The sequence below is a fragment of the Chenopodium album genome, chromosome 7, assembly GCF_948465745.1.
Source record: "Chenopodium album chromosome 7, dcCheAlbu1.1, whole genome shotgun sequence".
In the NCBI taxonomy this organism is placed as follows: domain Eukaryota; kingdom Viridiplantae; phylum Streptophyta; class Magnoliopsida; order Caryophyllales; family Amaranthaceae; genus Chenopodium; species Chenopodium album.
Genome location: NC_137840.1, coordinates 77,449,523 through 77,467,564, shown reverse-complemented (window position 1 = coordinate 77,467,564; position 18,042 = coordinate 77,449,523). Strand labels below are relative to the sequence as shown.

The 18,042-nt window shown below is 35.6% G+C and overlaps 2 protein-coding genes across 2 annotated transcripts; one reads left to right on the top strand and one right to left on the bottom strand.

The window, feature by feature from the left end:
- Nucleotides 1-923: 923 nt before the first annotated feature.
- On the bottom strand, nucleotides 924-2,647 carry LOC145638674 (uncharacterized). The gene is made up of 4 exons (XM_081689664.1): nucleotides 2,429-2,647; nucleotides 2,255-2,314; nucleotides 1,536-1,582; nucleotides 924-1,145 (listed from the first exon to the last, which is right to left on the bottom strand). Exons 1-4 carry the CDS (start codon nucleotides 2,606-2,608, stop codon nucleotides 1,058-1,060), a joined length of 375 nt encoding a protein of 124 aa, XP_081545790.1. The 5' UTR covers nucleotides 2,609-2,647; the 3' UTR covers nucleotides 924-1,057.
- Nucleotides 2,648-3,551: 904 nt separating this feature from the next.
- Nucleotides 3,552-15,890, top strand: LOC145638673 (phosphatidylinositol-3-phosphatase SAC1-like). Its single transcript, XM_081689663.1, has 16 exons — nucleotides 3,552-3,828; nucleotides 4,671-4,824; nucleotides 4,911-5,281; nucleotides 5,371-5,593; nucleotides 8,579-8,655; nucleotides 9,279-9,466; nucleotides 9,555-9,652; nucleotides 10,419-10,552; nucleotides 10,649-10,783; nucleotides 11,762-12,149; nucleotides 12,240-12,361; nucleotides 13,575-13,685; nucleotides 13,895-14,113; nucleotides 14,377-14,568; nucleotides 14,867-14,978; nucleotides 15,441-15,890. Exons 2-16 carry the CDS (start codon nucleotides 4,681-4,683, stop codon nucleotides 15,684-15,686), a joined length of 2,760 nt encoding a protein of 919 aa, XP_081545789.1. The 5' UTR covers nucleotides 3,552-3,828; nucleotides 4,671-4,680; the 3' UTR covers nucleotides 15,687-15,890.
- The last annotated feature ends 2,152 nt before the right edge of the window (nucleotides 15,891-18,042 follow it).

Below are 18,042 nucleotides of genomic sequence, written 5' to 3'. Positions count from 1 at the left end.
TTTTAGATTGTCCAAAACCAAAACATTGTATTTCAATTATTTTAGTTAATAAAAATAGGATTAATTCGAGTAGGATATTTAAAGTTGATATTTATATGTGATTATAAGGTGCTAGTTGGTGGGGAAGAGGATAGGTTCAATTCTTTGAATAGGCCATTTTGATTTAAGGTCAAGAAGGGGACAATATGAAATAGACACTATAACTAATCAAATACACGACTTTAAGGAATCTAATATTAGAAAATTGACTAAATAATTCAAAATAATAATGTTTAGGTGAATTGCCTTGCAAACTACTAACCTTCAAAGCTTCAATTATGTGAATTTATTAAGGATTCTTGAATCATTTTATGCAAGATATTATTTGCACTGATTTATGGATAAGAAATTAGTGTATTATCACTTTTAGCCTTTTTGGCCCTACTTAAATATTTGTTCACCTTATTTTTCAATCATTTTTTATTCTTTTGTTTCTCTTTCTCAAAATATTAGTAAATAGATACTTACTAAGGGTCTATTCTGATTGACCGAACTGAACTGAGCTGAGCTAAATTAAACTGAATAGAACTTATTGGAGCTGAACTGAACTGGGAGAAGGAAATTAAGAACTGAACTAAACTTATTGGAGCTGAACTAAATTGAATTGAACTGGATATTTTATGAAAAAGGGAAATTAAGAACTAGACTGAACTGAACTGAACTTATTAGAGCTGAACTGAACTGAAAATATTTTGAAGAGAACAGACCCTAAACCAATCATAAGACCATTCTAATGAGTTGTTAATTAATTGTAGCATAGGTATTCAAAACTTAATTTTAGATTACATTGAATCAGTTTATGATGATATAAGTAAGATCAAGCGAATCAGTATTTATATATAGCCACTTTTGCTAATATGAATACAGAGAAGTTGGTCAAGTAATTAGATAACATGAAAGAAAATGATATAATATGATCATTTGAGCATTTAGTTTAGTACATGAGTGCTTGTGTATTCACTCGAGTTTATGTACATGCTTAGAAGCAAGATAAAGGTTATTATAAAGATGGAATAAGCTATCTCTCCCCTCTTTGTTCTGGCGTAAGACCTCCTTTACCACACTGAGGGCAGCTCTTTAATCCAAATCCCTGACATTCAAAACACCTACAAAATGCAAAAACAAAAAACTAAGGGCTTGTTAACCTTGTTTGACATCATTTTTGGTTTTTAGTTTCTTTTTTTTTTTTAAACTAAAAACCAAAAACAGAAAACAAGAAAAAGGTGTTTCCACTTTTTTGTAGTCAGTTTTCATAATTATTATGATTTTAATCATTTTAAATAATTTTTTATTCATTATGTGACATATATCATATATTTTTATACAACAAAAAACCAAAAAACAGAAAACCACAATAATGCCAAACGAACCCTAATTAATTAATTAATACAATCCAACTAATAGTAATTACTAATTAGTGGGAGTAATCCGCCCACAGTAATACTAGTAATATAATCACCGACATTAATTAAAAATGAGATTAATGATTAACTCACTTCCATCGCTCAAAAATGTTGCCGTTCTTTTTGTTCCTTCCGGTCCCCTGAGTAATAAACAAGATCAACATATAATAATTATAACTAATTAATTATAACAAGAGGAATCTTTATATTATAAAATAACTACGTACTAAACTAATGTCTTCCAAATTCCTACTATTTTGAATTATTATGTTCTCACTTGTAAAGTTGTAAATTGTAATAGCTTAAGTGTGAAGGCTTCCAATGCCCCTAGACGAAGTGGTTGTGTAAGGGATTCTAATTCCCCTATTATTAATTAATTAATTAGTTCTTCATTTGTTTGATTATTGTATTATGTAAAACTCTATACTTTGGCAGTGTCACAAAAATATACTCTGTACTTTATATGTGCAGTGATTGCCTTGTGTATATACATTCAAAGTCACTTCATCATGATTGATTATTTGGCATCAATTTTGATTTTTAGAACAGTATATATAGAGTATAATTCTGTATATGCTTAAAATGAATCAAAAAGTCATTTCGAATTGAATTTGTTAATTAATTCTGAAATTAAGAAATTAACTTATTATGTCTCACAATAATCTGTGGTGAAAATTATATTGATTTGGTGTGAAGTGATTTCACCTTGTTAAGGACTTACTCACTAGCAAAATAAAGGCATTGATTGTACAAATACAACTAATAAAGAATAATAGTTACAGTGTCTAATAAAGCTAAATAGATAAGTATACCTTGCATCCAGGACACTCTATGGCACCTTGGCCTCGACATGCCTCACACTTCTTAAATATCTGCATATAGCTAATCGATCAATAATCATCCCTTATCATATACAATAATATTCCCTCTGTCTCTAAATGATGTTTCTCGGAGTGAGTATAGTAGTATAGTATGCAAATACTTACCGAAGAGAAAGCACCGGATTTAGCAGCACAAGGTGTGAATCTGCTAGGTTGTATAATCGGACCAACTACATATGATTCTTTGAAGACTGGTTTGATATGATGGAATAGTTCATTATGATGATTGTGTTGAGAAGGCAAGCTTGTGAGAGAGCAAGAAAAGTGTGGCAACAACATTATCATCTCATATGTTTCTTGTGCACTACCACCACCACTTGTTAAATGGATATCCAAATCTTGGTATCACTACACGTGGACCCAAATTATTTAAGAGAAAAAAAAAGGATGATAGACCTTTGTAAATAAAATTATAAAATTGTTAATCAAATAAGATTAATGATGAAATTGTTGATTAATTGATTTTTTTTCTCATGCATATTTAAGTTGATTGTAGCTTTGATCAATTTATGTTGTAACTTTGTATGTTGGTGACTAGGAGTCTAGGAGCATTGGATGTCATAAAATTCATACAAAATATATTTCATGTATTTGTTCAATATGGCATGTACTTGTTCAATATGGAGCTCTAAATTATACATAGGAGAATAGTTTACAGTTTACACTTATTTAATTTGTCGTGTCAATGTCATTAAGACTATTATTGACTATTCGATCTTACAAATTACTGCAGTTCATATCATCCATCAATCACATTACCTTGTAATTTCATTTATTGGACAAATATGCATATCATTACAGAATATGAAATATATGGGTTAAGTCTCTGTTGTATTATAACTAAATTTAGTACAATAATGACTCACTTGCTCGCTCTGAGTTAATTTTTTCCTTCTTTGTCACGTTCGAAGACATGTCAATGACACAATTTCTACTAGAAATGTATAATTTGATATAAAATGTATGAGATTAACCTGCAAAATACATCAAGATTATATATAATGTGCAATTATATAACTCAACTATGTACTATCATACATAGTAAAAACTGATCCATTTATTTTTTCAATATACGAAAGATTTATTTACTAGTATGTAGTATATTGTTTGCATATTCAATCAATTCGACTATCCATAATTTTGGATTGATGGATATACACTTTAATTTTGGATGGAGAATTAATTGGGTTAGATATTTCCCCTTTTACACCCAACTAAAAAAACCTACCATTACAAATTTATAATAAACACAAAAAAAGTAAAGAACTTACCGTTTTGAAAAACAAATAAAACTTAAAGAAAAATGAAATGAAATGAAATCCTGGTTGATTAATGGCAAGCTTGATGATTCTACCAACAATAGTGAACCCAGTTCCTACTAATTCATCATTGCTCAATTCTATTTGATTGCTGATTTTCTCTCTCTTCATTTGCTTCAATCTGTTGTTTCTGATTTGATCATCGAATTTCTCTTCCGCCAGACGATCTCTCCGTCATTGTACAAGGTCAGTTTGTTTATAATTCTGAAATCAAAATTTATGGTGCAATTGCAATTTTATGTTTTAATTTTTTGATCATTTTGTTTAATGTACCTGTTACTTTAATTTTATAATTCAGTTGTTGTTGATTTCTGGGAATTATTGGGTTAATTGATGAGAATTGTTGGTCAATTTGGGCTAAGATGAGTGACTTTTGTAGGATTAGGGTTTTAATGTTGCATTGTTTATGGAGTAATTCGAAAATTAGGTTTTCCTCGACATGACGGTTATACAATTTGGGGATTAAAATTCAGCTCTTTGCTATAGATTTGTCAGCAATTTGATGAAAACATAGATAACCGTTGTTATTCCGGGTTTTATTATGTTAATGCACATGCTACTTTTATTCTGCTAGGTTCGAAGATTGTTCAATTGGAATGTGAAATTTATTTTTTGTGGGATTGCTTCTGTTTTATCTCAATTCGTAAGTCAATTATTGGTGTGGCACTGTGGCTATTGGGGCTAGCTTAAGCTTAGAGATTTCACAATATTTTGAGATTTTGGTATCGGTGGAGCGGAGCTTGATATCGAGCCTGGTTTGAGGTTACACTCCTAATGTCACTATAACAATGATGAGAGTTAGAAGGGAGGGGGAGATTATCATGCACTTTATTTTTGTAATTGTTAGTATCTAGAGAATTTGTTTCCTTACGAACATTATTAGATATAAGAATTTATCTATTACTACAGTATTATTTTTGATGTATAGTAACAGTATTAATTCAAGAACATACCCTTATTTTTGATGTATTCAAACATTCCTTTTATGCTCTCCTTTTCTGTTTGGCTGATTTTGGATTCTATTTCAGGGCTTCACAAATGGCTACTAAGCCGGAAAACAATTCGATTCCCAATCCTACACTTTCCTCTCAATCTTGGGGTCAAGTTCATGCATCTGTTGACTCTGAAGTTGATCCAAACTCTGACTTGCTTGAGAAATTCAAACTTTATGAAACTCGAGCGGTACTGAAATTGTCACATCTGATTATTTTAATTCACTTAAGCCCTGATCTTTAGTTGATTCAGGTTTTTGAATTTGTTTCGTGCAGAGGTTTTATCTTATTGGGAGTGATCGTAACAAGAGATTCTTCCGAGTATTGAAGATTGATCGTTGCGAGCCATCAGAATTGAACATCAGTGAAGATCCAGTGGTTTATTCACCACAGGAGGTGAAGAACTTGTTGCAGAGGATTGCAGAGGGTAATCGGGCTACTGGAGGCTTGACTTTTGTTGCAAAGGTCTATGGTGTTGCTGGTTGTATAAAATTTATGGAGTCTTATTATTTGATTTTGGTCACCAAGCGCCGGCAAATTGGATGTATATGTGGGCATGCTGTTTATGCTATTGATGAAAGTCAGATGATTACAATTCCTCATGCGTCTGTTCAGACTGATGTTGCATATTCTAAGACAGAGTTGAGGTAAATTCAATGCCTTAGAGAGTTAGAATTCTCATGCTACATCTTTGAAATTTTGTTGGGTTTTCAATTCTGTGACTGTTTGATTGCAGGTACAAGAAGCTTCTGTCAAGTGTTGACTTGACAAAGGATTTCTTTTACAGCTATACATACCCAATTATGCAAAGCTTGCAAAGAAATGTGCAGTTCAAGGATTCGGTTGGAATTCATTATGACAGCAGATTTGTGTGGAATTCATACTTGACTGAAGCTGTTCGTACAAGATGCAAAAATAATATTTGGACTGTTGCATTGGTTCATGGGCACTTTAAGCAAGTATGTAACTCTTACTTTCTTGTGGGTCTCTACATTATTTTAGAAAAAGTCATTTGTGTGTCATTGGATGTTGGTATCTTATAATACACCAAGGCTAGTGATGAGTTGTGATTAAATTTTCAAGCTAAGATATTTGAAAAGGGTCTCTTCTTAATGTGTCCTCTTTGAAATCGCTTCTCGGTATATACGACTTGTTGACATTAGTAATTGCGATTATAGCATGGAATATACTTTTAGGAATGGTCTTAGACCATTAATTCTTTCTTAAGGGCTTTCTGGAAATAATTTACATGTACTACAGTATTATAGGATGTGTGCCTGATATATTAGCAAACACCTTGGAATATCTCAAGCACTAGCAGTTAGGCTGTGTTGGTTCAATAATATAGAAATAGACTGAAATCGAATTAGATAAGAGGGGAAAAGCTGTCAATAACTATTGCTTCTATGGACGTTTGGTTCTGCTAATGGGGTAGAATTACTTATAGAGTACGAAGTACTTGTTTTAATTTTATTTACTCTGTTATTTATTTATATTTGGTTTTAATTGTTTTCTTTTCCATAAGCAATTTCTACTTTGAGATAATTATTATGCAAGATATATTGTCTCAATTTTTTCAAATATATTTGGATTGAAATCACATATTGTTGTGTTTATAGGAAGATCTGGAAACTATCATTACTATGTAAATAAATCAAATACTGTGACTGTAATTTTCTTTACAAATTTGATGGATTATCTAAATTAACTCCAAAATGTGCTGAAACTTTATCGATACAAAATTTTACCCAAAAGTCACCAATCTTGAGAGTACAGCAAACATCTGTATTACCAGAAAAAAATTATTGAATGAGAAGAAAGTTGAAGTTCAATCCCAAAAGTATGAATGTAAGGTCAGAGGGATCAACAAAGCTTCATATTGGAAATATTGTTCTAGTACGTGTAGTTTTTGGGGTCGAACTTCAAATTAAAGAACAATAAATCTTTAATACAAATTAGTTTTTTTACAATTGAGGTTGTGTTCTATACAGAACTTTTTCATTTTTATTATCTCTCACGGGAGCTTGTTAAAAGTGAACCCGGAAATTTTCCATTTGTTTGAAGAGTTTTTTACATCTGAGATCAAGGAACAAATTGATTCACTTTATCGATTTATTTGAATGAGATATTGAAGAGGAAAGGAAAGGGGAAGGAGGAGGGAGATTGCAATTGAAGAGCCATGATATTTGGAATAAAGAATGGAGGAGGGTAACTATGTATTAATGGCTTACAGAAGGGTTGGAATGGGTTTAGTATGGGTACAATCGTACAAAAGGTTACTCCCAAGGAATGTTAACTGTTACTTCATCCCATAAACCAAATGATATATGGTGGGATTGCTTTATTGAATCCGTTTACCGCCCTTCCAAAGCTCATACAGTCATACTAAACGTGCCCTTAGTTATTCAGTAGTCTAGGAAATGACATTATTACCGGTGAGGGAATTATGGCATATTTTGTTCTTAAGCAAGGTTTGGTTTCATGTCAATTTATTTTTTGGCAAAGAGACTTATTATTAACAAAGAGGCTTAAGATCTCGGAAAAATGGAAATTAAAAATCCAACCTTTGCGCGGTCTCACAATAAAAATCCAACCTTCGTTTAATCTCAGAAAAATCTAACCTTTATACCACACCTTCTTTCACAGATCCGTTTGACCTTGAACCTGTTAAACAGGTTAATTTTTTTTTTTTTCCCCCTTTTTTTCTTTCTCCTTCCTCCTTCATCCTTCCTTTTCTTTCCTTCTCCTCCATAATTTCCGGTCACCGACCATAACCACCCAACCACGACCACCCAAGTCACGACCACCCAACCACGACCACCTAGAACCCACACCCTAACCCCTCCCCCCAAAAATTCGAGCCACCCTAACCCCTCCCCCCCAAAATTCGAGCCACCCTAACCCCTCCCCCCAAAATTCGAGCCACCCTAACCCCTCCCCCATGAAAACCGACCACCCCAACCCCCTCTCCAATGAAAAACCGACCACCCTAATCCCCAAATCGACCACCCTAACTCCCTCCCCTACAAAATCCGACCATCCCTCCCCGTCCCTTGCAAAATTCGACCACCCCCTCTCCCTTGAATTAATTTATGTAAAGTTTTTTTTTTTTTTTTTTTTTTTTTAAAATTGGATTGGATTAAAACCATGTAAATGGATAATTAGGGGAACCGATTTCAGGTGGTGTTACGGGTTTCAGCAAAAGGGGATTGGATGGGTTAATGTTTTTTAGGCGAAATAGGGGAACCGATTTCAGGTGGTGGTCGGTTTAGGGTCGGGACAGGGTAGGGATTAGGGTCGGTTTAGGGTCGCCGGAGATGGGTGGCTAGCGTTGCGTGCGTAGGGGAAGGGGAGTTGCACGCCGGGGAGGGAGGGGGAGAAGGAGTGGTGGCAGGGGAAGGTGGTAGTGGTGGCAGGGGAAGGTGGTGGTGGTGGTGGAAAAGGGGATTTGATTTTTTTTTTTGTTTTAATTTTTTTTAATAATTAAAAAAACAATTAACCTATTAGTAGCTGACACGTGGCATGTAACTTACAAAAACCGGTCATCAACAGGTAATGGATCTTTAAATGAAGGTGGGGTATAAAGGTTGGATTTTTCTGAGATTAAACGAAGGTTGGATTTTTATTGTCAGACCGCGCAAAGGTTGGATTTTTAATTTCCATTTTTCCTAAGATCTATTGTGTATTTAAAGTTGTGGTTTTCATTTGAATAAGGAAATTGGTTTTGGTTGCTTCTATTTTTCTCCCTCTATAGTGTAAATGCTGTTATGAATATACTCTATCTTGCAGAACTATATTTATAGTAGTCATTTGTTGAATGTAGTAATTTAGTTGAGTGGTTGTTAGATTTCTGATAGTTTAGTTATCATCTCTATTGCCTACCTGCAAGATAACATCTCGTCATGTTATATACACCTGATCTTTATAAAAAACTTTCTTGGCAGATGAGGCTGTCAATTTTTGGACGTGATTTCAGTATTGCTTTGGTGTCTAGACGGTCTCGTCATTTTGCAGGGACTAGGTATACTTTAATTGCATTTTGCTTAACTTTATGATGTTATACACTACCTGATTCTTTTCTTTCTCCAATTATAATCAGTTTGAATTGATCTGTTTATTGAGATAAACCAAAAATCCATCTTTTCGGTAGTGTTATGCTGTCTGGTTCCATTTTTTTTTTTTTGTTTGCATTTGCTGCTGTGTGTACATCCATGTGAACTTTATCCTGTTTCAGTAAAAGCTGAAATTTGATCTGCATAAGCTATATGCTTTGTTTTTCCTGTGGGAAATGTGTGCAAGAAGGTGGCTGAGACAGTGTTTGCTTGCATGTGTTTTTGCTTGGGCAGGGCTGCGTGGGGAGGGTAATGAATGTGCAAATGTGAGCATGTCTATTACAAGTTGCTGCTACTTCGTCACAGGTCTCATGCATTTGTGATTATCTATTGCATTTTCTCCTTCAGTATAATAGAAAGATATTATGGAAGAAAACAAAAGAACTTTTTATATGTGTGTCTATGTGGGAGTTCTTAACTACCTAAGTGTTTCCACTTTTATCTGAAATTCTGTTTCTCATTAAGATCTAGAAAATTATGAGATTTATGTGAGCTATCCTGATACATATATATATGTGTATATATTTTTTAGGTACTTAAAAAGGGGAGTAAATGATAGGGGAAGGGTAGCAAATGATGTTGAAACAGAACAAATTGTGCTTGATGAAGATGCTGGTTCATGTAAGGGGAAAATGAGTTCTGTTGTGCAGATGCGGGGTTCTATTCCTCTTTTCTGGTCTCAAGAGGCTTCAAGATTCAGTCCAAAGCCAGATATAATTTGTAAAGCCTTTGTCGTGCTTGTTATATAACTTATTGGTGTTTTTTTTGTTTGCATAACAATGCCTAGCTCATCTCTCTTTGATCTCAGTGCAGAGATATGATCCTACTTATGAGGCGACCAGATTGCATTTTGAAGACCTTGTTGAGAGATATGGAAATCCTATAATCGTGCTTAACCTAATTAAGGTTTCTTATAGTGTCAATATAAATTTCTTCTCTTCATTCTTCAACAAGTATCCTTAGTGATTGTCTGATGGACTTTTTCTTTTTGGACCTCTATGCAATTATATTGTGAGGGTTAAGAAAGAGTTAGAGTGAGGTTGTAAGGGTGTAGTGGCTGCACAAGCTGCAGACGATTTACTGTAATCACTAAAGAATTACTGTTTAATGTAGTTTCTCATCCTTTTTGTAATCTTCCCTTCCCGTCCTTTCTAGAGCATTTCAAACGACAAGATTATCAATTTTTCATAGGCAAGTGCTAAGGGGGGAACTGTCATGTTTTCAGCTATGTACCTCACAGATGCCAGCTCTGAATAGTTAAATTTAGGAGTAAAAACCAACTTGGGTAACTAGCCAGAGCAAATAGGGAGTGCTTGGAAAAGCATAAATTTCCTGATCATAACAGTGGCATTTACCCTTGAATCATTCTTTTATTACCTCACCACTATGCTACACCTTCCGCATCATCTCACACTAATTTCCCTCCCTTTGTCCTTATTGCTTTTCTGATGATTTTATAGAACACATCCTTTTGTTATGTGTACTGTATTTTAGGGCTTACAGTTAGCTGGTTCGCTTTCTAAATTTTCATTTTTCCTGCTTGTATATTTATGACAAACAAGTCTTCCATCCTCTAGAATTTTCCCTCCTGCCTTTTCTGTAGATTTTGCCATATTGCTGCTCAACTGAGAATTTCTTTCTTTCTTGAAGCTCACATAAGTTTTCGTTGCAGACTGTTGAGAAAAGACCCAGAGAAATGATGCTTCGACGTGAGTTTGCAAATGCAGTTACATATCTAAATGAGATATTTTCTGAAGAAAAGTATCTTACTTTTATTCACTGGGACTTCCATAAATTTGCAAAGACGTAAGAATGACATGTTTGTGTAAAAAGAAAGAAAAGTTAAAGAAAATCAGTCCTGCTGATGGCTCACTGTTCTATCTTTTTTATGGTGCCAAACAGGAAGACTGCTAATGTTTTGGGAGTTTTAGCTAGTGTAGCTAGTCAAACACTTGATAGGACTGGATTTTACTTCAGTGGAAAAGCACCTGTTGTGAAAAAAAGAGCTACTCCATTAAGCAGAACTGGTACTCTCAGGTACATACTGTATCTGTTCAGCATCTATGAAAGCATTCTGTGGGTGTGAGGATTTGATTGTTTTGCTCTTACCTTTGTGCAATTACCGTTTATTGTTGCTTATGTAGAATTTGGTCTAACTATATCTACGAAAATACGTTAATGATTGTGTAGCATGGATTCAGTATTATTTAATTACAAACACTTCCTAGTTAGTTAAAGGGTTTGGTTATAAAAGTCTTTAGTGTTGTATTTAGGCTATGATGTGATCCTAATTTTCCGATTTGACTAAACATTAACCTTTTCTCTACATTGATCATTAATAAACAAATTATATTCTCTATTGAGATGTCATTAGATTTGTATTCTTTCACAGCATGCTTTTCATATTTTTTTCTTTGATCATGGAATTAAAGATATCTAGTGACAAGTGCATACAAACAAAGAGATATGGTCTGATTTGGTATGGTCTCATCTGATCAATTATGACATAAGCAAATATTTACTTAAATTAATTGAACTGATCATATTCTAAGACAGGATTTTGGTTTTAAATTAATGCTTTCGCATAATTAGAACATGGGGGCTGTAATGATTTGTGCCAAACTGCCAATTAAATACGGAGCATCAAGATTAAAGGTTATTGAGTGGTGAATCAAGATCCATGGTAGGTTGATAGGTCAGACAGGTTTCCATGTTATAAAATGTGGATAATTGTTTTAATTTTTAAAGCTTTTGAGTGTAAATGAACCTGATGTTTGGATTTATGTTTCCTGTTCAGGATTCTTGTTAAATGTATCTTCTTGTCTTTGTTTTGAGAAGAGGGACTGTATCCCCTCCCCCTCTTCTCCCTGAAAAACAAAATGATGTCGTTGGAATGCAGTTTATTTTTCTAACACAACATACAGTTACTAATATCACTAAGCCTCTGTTATAAAATCCTTGCACATCCTGTCTAGTAATTTGGAATTGACCTCATGTGGCATCATTTGTTATCAGCTCTAGGGATGCTTCTTTAAATGATCTTAGAGCCAATTCAGGATCCCTTGCAAGGACTGCAAGCACCAATGAATTGATTACTTCTTCAAATAGAGAGCGAGATTCTGATGCTGGCAAGCCTGTCAAGAAAGATTATTATAATGGCATTGAACCACGTTATCAGAGTGGAGTCCTTCGAACTAACTGCATTGATTGTTTAGACCGCACAAATGTAGCCCAATATGCTTATGGTTTAGAAGCATTGGGTCGTCAGCTCCAGGCGATGCAAATGTCAGTTGAGTCAAAAGTGGATCCAGATAGTAGCATTGCTACAGCGCTCATGGACATGTACTGGAGTATGGGTGATGCTCTTGCACAGCAATATGGTGGTTCTGCTGCTCACAATACAGTATGCATCTTTTGAACTTTGTTCATTGGTCTTCTTATAATCATAGATCCTTTTCCCTCTCATGGTTAATACGAAATTCTATGATGTTAGGTGTTTCCAGATAAGCAGGGGAAATGGAAAGCTACAACTCAATCGCGGGAGTTTCTGAAGTCTATCAAGAGATATTACAGCAATGCTTATACTGATGGAGAAAAGCAGGATGCAATAAATCTGTAAACTCTCTTGACTCTTCATTTTTTTTTTATTTACACAATTGTGGGGATACTTTTACTGCCATGCGTGATAGTCTATCAGAGTTGGTGGCTTGGGATTTGGGACTGGTTGCTGAAGGTTTGCTGATTTCATCCTTTTTATAAGTCGGGTACTCGTGTTGGGCACTGGTATGTGTCTAAGTGTCTGACTTAGCTATTTTGTGAAAATTTTGGATAATTTAGTCCAATATGAAAGTGACATCATGTTCAAACTCATGTTGGACTGTTGTGTATCAAAGTGTACATAATTTTGGGTACTTGAGGTGAACTGAAGATTCGAGTAACATTACCCTTGATTGCTACATGAATTGTTTCGATACTTCCTTTGGCTAGTCCTAAGCCGCCCACCCTGATAGATTGAGAGTTCATAACTTTTCTGTTTTTCGATTCATATCCTCTCTATATTTTCATCACATTCTTGTTATGAACCAATGTATAAAAGGCTCAAGGTACACCGAGGCGTTTCAGAGTTCCCTGTGCCTTAGACGTGCCTCAATGAGGCTTATATAATTATAAATTATTTGAAAAAACTGTTGTGTGCCTCAATGCACCTTAAGCTGCACCTTGGTGTGCCTCATCAAATTTCCTCGCCTAGACCACAAAAAGTGCATGACCCCTAACGCTTTGCGCGTAGGCACGCATTTTGAAACACTGTCATGAACTTCAATGTGCGAGGAAGAGGATGAACATGACTGGCAGAAAGAAAAAATCATGAATTGCCTTGATTTGTTGGTATATCTGTACTCTATTTCTCTTTCCTCCTCATTATCCTCTGTTGCAGTCTGGAAATTTGATGCCTTACGGCCTGTAAATTTCACCTGAATAACTGGACTTTATCATCTACAACAAATTTGATTTTATTTGAAGTTATCTTTAGCTGCGAATTGAGTTTACTAGCTCTTATTAGAACTTAGCCCAATCCTTCCTTATAAGGCTTGAAACATATTTTCATAAGTTAATAAGAACAAGGCCTTGGTTTTTGGTACACTAAATTATCTGCTTATGATTTTTAGTTGGTTGAGGAATTGATAGCTCTTAATTCTTTTTTTTTTTCCTTTTCTATTTCTTTGTATGCGGGAGTGTTGTAGCTAAATTATATCACTCTGCCTTTCCTAGACAGTTAGCTAAGTAGTTAAATTCTAACTTGTTATTTCTTTTACATTTTGACCATCAGGTTCTTGGGTTACTTCAGACCAAAAGAAGGAAAGCCTGCTCTTTGGGAGCTGGATTCTGATTATTATCTTCATGTTGTAGGTGTTGGAGATGATATCATCTCAGACAAGCGGTAACATGTCACCTTTTCATCCATTCCTCCTTTCCCTGAAATTAATCTATTGAATCGGCTGCAGAATATTGAAGTAGTTATGCTTATTAACTTGTGTATGCTTGCTTTCGGCTATAAATATTTTTTATTATAATTGGATTACTGCTGTATTGTATTTCTCTGATTGAGAAATGCCTTTATCCAGTATGATCTTGATGTGCTTTTTGCAGCTTCAGCAGTTCTCCAACTGATGCCATTCCCTTAGGACAAAAGGCTTCTTTGGAACCTGTGCCTGCTTGTAGAGAAGACTTCTCAAGGATCAAACTGACCTCTTTTGATAAGCTCATTGAGAGGACATGCAGTTTGATAAAAGATGTGAGGCTCTGCTGTGAACCAGGTCAAAAGCCTGCTGGCATTGCAGGAACTTCTGGAGTGGCACCTGATGCAATGTAAGCTTTCTACATTTTTTGTTCTTTATTGTGAGAAAGCAAGTTGCTGAAGATGTTATGCTTTGCCTTCTGGTTGAAAAGATAAATCTTCTTAATTTCAAACTTCCCCACTCATTCTGTGTCCTCAGATGATGGTGCATGTTTAATTTGTTAATTACTCTTTTTCGGAGAACAAAAGTTGATCTTATGCAATTATTGCACTAGCTGCTTCGTTGACCCAATGCATGTCTGATTTCCGAATTGAATTTATACCTTTTGTGCAGAGAGATACAACTCAAGAGCCCAAACTGGATATTTGGGTTAAGGAAAGACGAACAAAATGGTTCTACTCCAAAGGTAGCCTCAAGCACAAACACAAATGGTGTCTCAGAAAATGATAGCATGTCTAATGGTATCTGTGATCTCAATATGCTTTCTCAAGTTGATGATTGCAATGAAGAGAGTATCTTCCAAAGGTTTGTAATGTTTTTGTGTGCTGATTTAAATTTTGAAATAGGATTGACAAATAGGTATTATTAGTTGACTGTCAAATCTACACATTTTTTTGACATTTGACATGCACACGCTGGATTTTTTATTCATGAACTATGAGCATCATTGGCTATAGACACTTGTTGATCTGGATAACATAATATGGCCTTAGATGAAAGCAAGTAGTACTTTGTTACTGTTGGAAAAAGTATGGCCTTTGCAGCTGATTGTTAATATCTTGCAGTCTTGCTAACAAGACTTTTTACCTTTCTCTTGGCTTAGGTATCTTGCGATGTCATCTATGGATGAAAACAATGGCTGGTATGGTGGTACTTTGCTTGGTGATCTTGATGAAAACAGCGATATATACAAGCACTATGCCCAGCTCTGTGAGGTACCATATAACTATGATTTACAGATTTTTCTCATGCTGAAACACCATCAGTCTTTAACTTCTCCTTTGTTGACTCAGTAATATCTATCTGGATAAGCTGTTGTTAAATTTTCATCAGAAAATATTATTTGTTCCTTGCACAGTAATTATGTTTGACAAGATTGCATGATAGGACAAGGATGTATAAGAATGACTTCGGCTTCCTTTTCATGCAGCTTGGCATTAGCTGATTTATTAATCTGGACATACTTTAAAACATAAAACTAGTTACTTCTAGCCAAATGTTTCATACAGGAGGTTAAATTACAAGTCTTTAAATTTCGAGCACTATAACTTCGCATGTGGGTGGAGTGTATATGCCCAATGATTTTTATTTACCTATATGGTTATATAGTGAAATGTTCCTTACTAGAGTTCAAATTATTTGGACGTCTGTCAATGACAACTCTCTGGTGTCTGCAGGGTCCTGGCATGGAACCCTTTGAAAATGATTTGGAGATGGAGCAGCATTATGCTGATGTCTTACATGGAAGCATGATTGAGAATGTTGATGTTGCTGCGATCGAAGCTGAAATGGAGGCAGCCTTAAGGGAGTATGACCAAGTTGCTGCTGATCTTGGCATTTCCGCTATGTGTAGATCTCTAGCTGGAGACCCTAGCCAATTAACAAGATGGATAATTGGAGAAGAAAAATTGTACAGAATCTGAAGATTGAAGAGGCGTCAGTTATTTTTTGAAGATGACGGGATTTTGTTCCATTTTTCTTCCCCTTGTAAATATCAATATTGTATTTTATTTTATTTTTTGCATCTCAAGTGACTTCAGTCAGTCACGGAAGGAAAATTGGAAAGTGTAGGTAATTAATTTTGTTTTTTTTGGGAAGTAATTATGCTGTATAGTTCTGTCATTGTAGTTACTGAGTTAATAATTTGTTTTTTTTTTTTTTTTTTTGACAGCTGAGAAAAAGGGATTCAATCCCCAAAGCTAATACATTTTATACCAGTCGAAACGACCCTAAAGCAATGAAATTCACACAATTTACTTCTGATATTGCATATTATGTCCCTCACATGAAAAGCTCCATTGAAATCCTCTTCCAGCCAGCCAGCTAGCCTGGTGTCCTTGACTGTGACCTGTAAATGCCACATTTTTCTGTAGAGCGCTTCATTGATCCCTTCCTGCAGAGTAGAAACAAAATCCTGCACTTTATCACCTGTTTGTCTAGTGCCTTGATTCTGAAAGCAGTAACCATCTTGGCGTTCAATTTCCCAGAACCAGTTTACCCTGTTCCTGCTCCTGATGTATTTTATCTCTAAGCTGGCTCTTGTGCATTCACTGTTGCCCTGAATCAAAGTCACTGACCTACTCACCTTCTGCTGCTTCTTGTGTCGAATCCAGGGGGACCGTCCCTAGCAAACTCTAACTCACCTGTAGCATGCTCATAGTTGTTGAAGCTTCTGCATAAAATCTTTGTTTCCATCTTCTTTATCGTAGCCCAGGCATTCTGGGTAATGTTTGAAAATATCAGTTTGTTTCTTGCTTCCTAAATACCTTCAATTCCAGCTAGGAGCATGTGGAAGCTCTCTTCCAAACCCCTCCCCTTAGCACAAAGAATATTATGCCAATTTTGAACCCAGCTGGAGATGGGTATGTGCTGTTGGTGATTGACATTTATGCCTAAGGTACACCCTTTCCACACGTGGCTTGCAAAAGTGCAATCTCTAAACAAATGATCCAATGTTTCCAGGTGATTGTTCTCCATGTTATCCCCATCAAAACAAAGCTGACAAAAATGGTCATTACCAATTCCCCTTCTCTTTCTTTCACTTCCAACTGGTAGAGCACTCTTGAAAATTTTCCATAACAAGATCTTTTGTCTTGGGCTACCCGGGTATTTCCAAAATCTCTTCCAATTAACTATCCTTGTGGGTTTTTGCTGATCGACAGGATTTTGATTGAGCCGGAAAAGGTGCTTGTAACCACTCCTGACAGTATACTCACCCCTACTCTCTCCATTCCATATGAGTAGGTCATCATAACCTCTACTCATTATTGGAATTTTTGTTATCTTCTCAACTGTTTGCTGATCAAAAATCAGATTGCAATCGTCCATTTTCCAGCCCCCATCCTCATTAATAAGAGAGGCCACGCAAGCATTTGTGGTAACAAACTCACCATTCCAACCAGGCACACTCCCATGAACCCAAGGATGGTGAATTTTTGCAGAGCACCCATCCCCTATGGACCATGAGCAACCTTGTTTAAGGAGTTGTAAACCCCATCTTATCCCATTCCACCCCCACGAGCCTAGTTTGTTGTTGCACCAGTTGTTGTCGAAAACATTTCCTTTCTCAATTCCATATTTGGCTTTGAATACCTTGCTTAGTAACGAATCAGTCCTCATAATGATCTTCCAGCCTTGCTTTGCAAGAAGAGCTTGATTGAAATACCTTGCATCAAGGATCCCGAGACCCCCTTCACTTTTAGTGGCTGTCAAGTGCTTCCAATTCTTCCAATATACCCCTTTACAATCCTTATTTCCCAGCCACCAAAATTTGGCAACCATGCTATTAATTCGTTTGAGAATACTCATGGGACATTTAAACACCGAAAGCACATAAGTACCTAGACTAGAAATAACAGATTTAATTAGAGTCAATCTCCCTGCTGAAGAAAGGAAAAGGGAGTTCCACGCGTTTAGCCGTTGTCTCACCCTGTCAATCATAAAGCTGAAAATCTCCTTCTTAGTTGAGCCAAAATCAGCCGGAATACCAAGGTAAATACCAAAATTTCTGCTTTTGTTAATGCCTAAGATGTTACTAAACCTGTTGACATCCTCCTCTCTTGAGCTTGGGCTAGCCAAAAGAATGGATTTAGTGTCATTGATAATTTGCCCCGAGGCCTTACAGTACTTGTCTAGGACGTTTTTAAGAGCAACAACATCCCTATCCTGGCCTTGGAGGAAAAACACTGAATCATCGGCAAAAAACAAGTGGCTAATTTTTGGTGCTCTTTGAGAAACTTTCAAACCACTAATATTACCTAGTCTTTCCTCGGCCCTAAT